Below are 8,064 nucleotides of genomic sequence, written 5' to 3' on the forward strand. Positions count from 1 at the left end.
CCGGCTCCCACCCGGCATTCCAAGGTCCTTGTTGTGCCGGAGGGATCCTGAGGAGGGGTCCCCAGGGCTTCCTCCGGCTCCCACCCCGCATTCCAAGGTCCTTGTGCTGGAGGGATCCTGAGGAGGGGTCCCTGCCACTTCCTCTGGCTCCCACCCCACATTCCAAGGTCCTTGTGCCAGAGGGATCCTGATGAGGGGTTCCCCCCGCCCAAACCGGCTCCCACCCAGCACAATTAATGCTCCAAGAGCCTCGTTACGCCCGAGATACTTAATTAGGGGTTCCTGCTCTGCCTGGGGGGAGGCTGGGGAGGTGGGAGGAAGGGAATCCAGGGGGAAAAGCATCTGGGAGATGGTGGTGTGGGGGACCCCAATCATCCCTGGGTTGGTGCTGGATACTCTGGGGTACCCCAAACATCCATGGGTTGGTGTTGGATACTCTGGGGTACCCCAAACATCCATGGAGCAGTGCCAGGCACTCCAAGGTGCTCTGAGCACCCACGGATTGGTACAGGCACCCCAAACATCCATGGAGTGGTGCCAGGTACCCCATGGGTTGGTGCCGGGTACCTTGGGGTACCCTGAGTGCCCGTGGGGTGGTTGGGATACCCCGAGCATCCACGGCTGATCCGGATCCACCGCCCAAACCAAACCCTTCCCAAGGCCAGCGAGGCCTCCAAAAAAACTCATCCCCGGGCTCTGCCAACGAGCCCATCCTGCTCCAACTCCTCCACGAGCCGAGCCCGGAGCTGCTCCGGGCTCTGCTCGTAACAGACCCGCCACTCCAAGCCCTAATTCTCCCAAATCTTAATCTAAACAGCCCCAGAAACACACACGAGCACCGAAAACCAGACACGTTTCCCGTCCTCCGAGCGGGACCCTCTGGAGGGGCCAATTGTCACTTTCTATTTATTTTTTTTTTTTTTTCCCCCTGGAATTTTTCTTTTTTTTTTTTCCCCCTCCTTCAAGCAGGAGCCTCTGGAGGGGCCAATTATATATAAATATATATTTATTTTCTTTTCCCCTGGATTTCTCCCCCCCCCCCCCTCCTCTGCTCTGCGCAGCCACGGAGCCGAACATGTGTTTTAAAAGGGAAAAGTGTGAAGTTTTCCGATCGGAGGGGAAAAGGGCCGGGGAGAGACACAGGCAGCCTGTGGAATGTGCAAGTTGCGAGGAAAATACCTGCTTGGGGGGTTTTATGGCTTCTCTATTGCAAAAAAAAAAAAAAAAAAAGAAAAGAAAAAAAAATTGCTGATCAGGTGCTAAGTAATGCTATAAAGTAAAACCACATTTCCAAGGTGTCGGGAACGTTTATGCTTTTCTTCCGAAGGGCCGGATTTCATTTCAGTTTTATATCGGAGGGTTTTTTTTTTTAAGGAGTTGGGGAAAGAAAAGGGGAAAAAAAAAAACCAACCCAATCCTCTCCGATAAGTGTCGGAGATCACGCAGTTAAAAAAGATTTATGGAGCTGTGCAGGGGTCCAAAGAAAAAGGGAAATAATTGCCTTGAAGAACAAAAGGGAATTTGGGAAGCTCTGAATTCCACAGGAAAAATAAATTTAAATATATGTATCTTTAGAGCTCTTCTAAAGCCCGAGCAACGAGGCAGACACAACACGCAGAAATGCTCTATCCCTCTTTTCCACCCCACTCTTTTTTTCACCCCCCCCTTTCTCATCTCCGGCTGGCATTTCTCGTGCCCATCCCTGGGCTCGAGGAGGGATTTATAAAAAGCCCAGGCATTCCAGCGCGGCCGAGCTGCACCGAGGGGAAACTTTCACTCTCTAAAAGGACATTTGGCTTCGCCTTCCCCAGCGCCGCACGTCGAGGGGGCCGCGGGGCGAGCGCTGCCCCGGACCCCCGTGGGGAGGGGGGGAACGGGGGGTCCGGGGAGGGCGAATCCGGCACCGGCTGCCCCTGACCGGGAGGAGAAAGGTGCGGGCTCACCCCCAACGAGGGGCTGGCCGCGGCCTCGCCTTGTTCCCGGTGAGATTAAACCCTCCAGGCAGCGGGGTGGGCACTGGGGTGGGCACCGCTCCCGCTGGAAACCCACCGGGGTTCGGCCGCGGGCGTTAACGGCGCCCCTGAAGGGATTTTTGGAGCGATTTTTCCTCCCCAGCCTCCGTCGCTCCGGCAATTCGTGCCCCCAATTAACGCTCTTAAGACTCCCCCCGCCTTGAGGACGCGGGTGGGTCCGGGGGGTCCGCCCGCGGTGTCCGGGACCCCGCGGTGTCGCCGGGGAAGGGACGCGGGAGCCGCGGTGGCTTTTTGTTGGCGGGTCCCGTTTGCGCGTCGGGGCGAAGAACATCCATCGCCTTGAGAAATTCCCATCATAGGGAGGAAGCCGAACTTCCTGCTGCGGGGAGCGGGATTTCGCCTCCCCCCGGCTCGGGCCGCAGGGGTTGGGGGGGGGGACGGGGGGACGAGGCGGCGGGTGGTGGGACGGGGGGGCTCGGTCGCGTTTTAGGGTTCCGCGGGGAGGGGGGAACCCCCCCTTGTGTGTCCCCTCCCTTGGCGAGGGGGGACCCGGATCCCCGCGGGGCTGAGGCCGCCCACAGCTCAGCCCACAGGTGGCACCTCCCGGACCTGCCACCGCCCGCTGGGACCCCCAAATTGGGCATCACTGCGGAGCCCCGCCGAGGGATTTTTTTGGGGGGAGGGGGGCTTGAGGGGTGGTCATTGTTCTCCGTGGGGGAAGGAGGGAGATCCCTATTGTTCTGGGTGGGAAAAGGGGATTCATTGTTCTCTGGGATTGGGGGGGGGCGGCTCTCCGGGGACAAGGGGGGACCCCGTTGTTTTAAGCAGAAGGAGGGGGGGGGGTCTCAGAGGCTTTGGGGGGAGCAAAGGGGGGTGACGGCTCCCGGGGGTGGGAGGGGGTCGCGTGGGGAAGGGGTTCGCTATTGTTCTCCGGGCCGAGGCCGGGGGTTTCCATTGTCCTGGGTGGGGAATGGAGCCGCGTTGTTCTGCGGGAGGGGGGGTCTGGACGCCGGGGAGGGGGCACAAGGGGGGACCAGCCCTTCCCAGGGAGAGGGGTCCCTCTTCTCCGTGAGGAGAGGGAGCACTCGCTGCTCCGGGGGAGGGGGGTTCCCCCGCTGCTCTCGGGGATGGGGGGGGGGGGGCAAAAAAAAGGTTCCTCAATTTTCTCTGCGGGGGGAAGGGGCGGGGGGGTCCCCGGCGGGCTGCGGGGACGGGGAGGAGGGTTCCCGGCTGCCTGTCGGGGGGCGATGGGGGGTCTTGGCCGCCCTCCGCGGGGGGGTCTCCGTTCCCCTCCACAGGAGGCGAAGCGCAGCCCCGAGGTGCGAGCGGCGGTGTCCCCGCGGCTCCCGGGACCGCTCCGCATCCCGGGGCCGGGGGGGACGGGACACCACGGGAAGGAGCGGGGGAGCCCCGGGGGGCTCCGCACGCCGGGGCCGGGGAGGGACGGGCCACACAGAGCGGAACGGGAGAGCCCCGGGGGGCTCCGCGCAGCGCCCGCTTGGCCCCGACGGGACCCCCGCCCGCCCCGCGCCCACCTTGCGAGAGCCGCCCGGTGCTCCCGGTACTCACAGGCGAGCGGGTCGGCGCGGGAGAGGCGCGGGCAGAGCAGGAGCAGCAGCGGGAGCATCGGGAGCAGCGGCGGCGGCGGCATGGTCGGCTCCGGTGCCCGTCGGTGCCCGGGGCGGCGGAGCGCACCGGCACGTCCGGGGAAGTCCCGAGCAAGTCTGAGCAACCCCCGGTTACCAAAGCCCCAACTGCCGCCCTGGCCCCGCCCCGGGACCGCCCCCGGGGGGGCAGAAAGCCACCGGCCCCGCCGCCCCCCCCGCCCCGCTCCGGTACCGGCCCCGGGACCGGCCCCGGGACTGACCCCCGCCCGGTGCCCGCTGTCGCCGCGGGATGCCGGACCCCCCACCCTACCCCGCCCCGGGGCCGGTGTCCCGCTCCCCCCGACCCCCCCGGTAGGTGAGTAAGAGCCGCTCCGGGGCCGCCGGCCCACGGGTGACTCACGCGCGGCCGCCGCGGACCCTCCCGCGCCCCCGGGGCCGCTCTCGCCCCTGTACCGGCCCCCCCCTCCCGCGGGCTCCCCCCACTCGAAGCGTCTCTAAGATCCAAACCCTTGTCATGACTTATTTTTGGGGTGAAAACGGGAATATCATCCCATAAATCCCGGTGTTTTCTATCGAATCCATCATCTCTGTTTTTTCCTCCCCCAAAAACCCCAAAAAGCGGAAAAAACACCCCAAGTGGCTCCAAGTCCCCCCGGACCGTGTCTGCATTTGTCCCCGGGGGTCCCAGGGGTGGTGGCATTTCCGGTTGTGCCACCAGCACCAGGGCAAAGCCACCCACTTGGGCATCCCCCAGTGTCCCCTCCTGTCCCCCTGCCCGGGGTCTCGGTGGCACTGAGAGCTTTGCAGACCCCCAGACGGGTCACAGACCCCCGGGACAGCAGGTCCTGGTCCGTGGCAAGGCCACTGTCCCCAAGCGTGGCATGTCCCCAGGTGTGAGGACAGGGGACATCATTCCCTGCTGGACACGGAGTGTGGAGGGTGGCAGGGGACACCTGGGTGGCCTTGGATGCCCCACAGACGGGGGCGGGGGGGGGGGTTGAACCCCACTGTCACACGAGGAAGGGGAGGGGTGACACTGCGTGGGGCTCCGAGGTGTTGGGCACCAGCAAGGGATTGCAGGGATTAGGAAACACAATAAAAAAAACGAGAGGGGGAGGGAGCCCGAACAATGCCTTTTCCCATCGTCCTGTTTTTTGGAAGCTTCTGAACTGTTTTTGTTGAAATTTCCCAAAAATGTCAGGCTCCGGGAGCCACCCAGCCTGAGAAACTTCAGCCCCAGCGGCCGCAGTCTGGCCGAGTGAATCACGGCCGCCCCGGGGCTCTGGCGGCCGCCCGCGATCCCGACCCACCGCCCCGATCCCCCCGGGAAGCCACCCCGGGACCGGAGCCAGCGGTGGGTGCTGGGAGCGGGGAGAAGGAGAAATCCCCCTCCCCGGAGCTGGAATCGGGACCAGCAGCCGCCCCGGCTGCCCACCTGCACTGCCCACCCCCCTTCCCCCGTCATCTTCCTCCAGCCCCTGGCCGAGCTCCTCCTCGGCTCGCACCCGGAATGTGGGATTCAGCGCGGTGGCTCTGGGAAGCAGGGATGGGTGGGATCCCGGGGAGGGGTGCTGGCAAAGGTGTCACCAGAGGGTGGTTTGAGGCTGTGCTGGGGGGCAAAGGGGGGCACAGTGGCATCAGGAGGGCAGGGGAGCCTCGGATCTCACCGGTGTCACCTGGGACGTGCCACAGGTGGCACAGGGACATTCGCCCTCCCCGCCCCACGGCAGCACCTGAGCCTGTGGGATGGGCACAGGGTGGGGGGACAGAGCCAGCCCCCCGAAGCCGGGCAGTGCCAGGGTTGGTGTCCAGCTCTGTCCCGGAGCAGCCGGAGGTGGCCGAGCCGCTGTCTCTGAGTCAGCGCCTCGGCCACTCAGTGGCAGCTGTGGTCAGCTCTGCCCTTTGACAGTGACCTTTAAAGCTGCTCCCTCAGCCCACGGGCCAGTCATGCTCAAAGGCACCGGTCAGAGGCAGGATCTGTGCCCGACCCCCCCTCGGACCCCCGGCCCGGGCTGTCGGCGTCAGCACGGGGGTCCCGCGGGGCCGGCGCGGTCCGGCTGCCCCCCCCCGGCGTGGCTCCATTCCCAGGCCCTCCTTGCCCTGTTGTGGTGCAGGATATGGCCACGGGGACCGACTCCCTGCTCTGCCCAGGCGGGGTGTGACTCCCCCCCAGCCGGAGCCGGGTGACCCCGGTGACATCCCCAAACCCGCGCGGAGCATCCTCGGTCCAGCTTCCCACCAGCCATCACCTTCCATCATGTGTCACCAGGGCCCTGAATTAATCTAATTACTTGATTTCCCAGCCAGAGCTCGCTCCATAAAATCCTTGGACGGAGACAGCATCTGGCTCAAGGGCCAGGGTGTAAAAAACAAACAAGAAAAACAACCCCAAACCCCGGGAAAAGCGGGAGGAGAGGCTGCCTCGACTGCCTGCATCCTTTTAAAGTGACCTGGGGGAAAAATAAAGAGGCAAGAAATGCAAAGAATCCAGCAGGCAGAGTTTGCTTTCTATTCCTCTCAGTCACATTTCCACATCCATGGGTAATTTATAACCCGCTTAACCCCTTCCCTGCCACCCCCCCACCCCTTTTCCCTCGGGAGCATCCTCGAGGCGGCCGCACCTTCCCTCCTCTGTTTGCTTTGGGAAGCACAAAGAGCCCCACGATGGGGTTTGAGGAGCTCTAGAGGAGGGGGGGAAAAACGTGGTTGATGTCGAGGGGGTGCTTGAGCACCAGGGATGGGCTCAGCAGGATCGGGACATGACGTGACAGGTCCCCTGCCAGTGGAGGGGGGACCCTGGGGACATCTCAGCCGGCACGGGGAGGGGGGGGAGAGGCTGTGCCTTCCCGAAAGGCTCCGGGAGGGGGGGAAAAATGTAGGTCAGTAGTGATAAATGCAAAAGGCATCGAGTGTTTCTGGAGAGGGGAGGAGGGAGGGCAGCAAATATTTGCCAACTTGAGTGGTTTTTTTGCCCTGGAAAGGCTTTTTTTTTTTTCCCAGGAGGAGGTGAGTGGCCGGAGCGCGGGCCGGTGCCAGGGGCTCAAGGTGCGGGCAGGTGCGGCGGGAGGGAGCGGTGCCCACCGGCCGCTCCATCCCGGGGGATTCCCGTTCCCCCCGCGGGGCTCCGGGCTCGGGCTCCGTGTCTTTCCCTTGCCAGGGAAACCCCACCTGCGGCGCGGGGCCGTGATTTACGGCGACAGCCCCCAATCTACCCCATTTTCTTGGCCATCCGTCAGCGGTGCCGGACCCGGGGCTGGCGGGGCTCCAGGAGGGGGAAGGGGGAGCGCAGCGCCCTGGCAGCCCCGCCAGCCCCGGCCGCAGCACATTTTCTCCCGGCCCTGCTTTGATTAACAAGATGAATAAGCTGGCGGGGCGAGGAGAGGCCCCGCTCCCCGCTCCCGGGGGGGGCGTGGGGGGCACGGGCTGTGCTGCCCCAGCCACCCCCAACCCCTCTCCCCCTGTCCCAGGGTGTCCAGCACCCCTCAACCCTGAGCTGGGACAGGGAGACATCCCCCCCTTCCCCCTGCCGGGGTCTTGCCATGTGTTCCCCATTAGGGCTGGAGGTTAACAAAGCCCCCAGCCCTCCTCCTCCTCCCCCTTTCCCCCCGGGGCTGCTTTGGGGTGCTGCCATAAATAAGGGTAATGGGCAGGGCAGGGGTGAGAGGGGGGTGCGGGGCCCAGGAGGGGCCTTGGATGTCCTTTAAACCCTGGGGAATCGCAGCTGTAAATCTGGGGTGTCAGGGAGAGCCCGGTGCCCTGCTGGGGGGCCCTGCAGAGGGAGGGTGAGGTGGAGGGTGGCACAGCTGGCTGGGGACACAGCCCCTTGTCCCCTCCTGACAGGACGGTCCCTGTATGAGCAGCCCTGTCCCTCTGGGTGCCACCAGTGCCAGTGTGCCCCCCTGGTCCCCATGTCGACCCCCCAGTCCCCCTGCTCTCCCCAGTTCCTCTGTGCTGCTGGTGTCAGCGTGGCCTCCAGTCCTGCTGTGTCCCTCTGATCCCTGGGCATTCCCCTGGACCTCCTGAATCCTCCTGCATCCCCTGGTGCCCAGGAATCCCCCAATCCCTGTGCATCCCCTGGTCCTTAGGCCTCCTCTCCTCCTGTATCTTGGGGTACCCCTGTGTTCTCTGGTGCCTGAGCATCCCCTGCTGCCTGGGCATCCCTTTGTACCCCTGCATCCCAGGGCACCCCACATTCCTCAGTGCCTGGGCATCCCCCTGTCCTACATCCCGAGGTACCTCACATCCCCCAGTGCCTGGGCATCTCTCCCATCCTGCATCTTGGGGTATCCCACATCCTCCAGTGCCTGGGCATCCCCCTTTCCTGCATCCCAGAGTACCCCACATCCCCCAGTGCCCGGGCATCCCTCTGTCCCTCTGCATCCCAGGGTACCCCCATCCCTCAGTGCCCGGACATCCCCCTGTCCTACATCCCAGGGCACCCCACATCCCCCAGTGCCCGGGCATCCCCCCGTCCTGCATCCCTG

General features: G+C 64.3%; 1 protein-coding gene across 1 annotated transcript in view; it reads right to left on the minus strand.

Annotated features, from left to right (window-relative positions):
• CRLF1 (cytokine receptor like factor 1) overlaps positions 1 to 3,624 on the minus strand; it is a 7,844-nt gene extending 4,220 nt beyond the window's left edge. The window contains exon 1 of the mRNA XM_027664204.1: positions 3,509 to 3,624. Coding sequence (XP_027520005.1) covers positions 3,509 to 3,624 — 116 coding nt within the window. The remainder of the gene's footprint in view (positions 1 to 3,508) is intronic.
• Between the last annotated feature and the right edge of the window lie 4,440 nt (positions 3,625 to 8,064).

The sequence above is a fragment of the Corapipo altera genome, unplaced genomic scaffold (genome assembly GCF_003945725.1).
Source record: "Corapipo altera isolate COAL_440 unplaced genomic scaffold, ASM394572v1 96, whole genome shotgun sequence".
Classification (NCBI taxonomy): Eukaryota; Metazoa; Chordata; class Aves; order Passeriformes; family Pipridae; genus Corapipo; species Corapipo altera.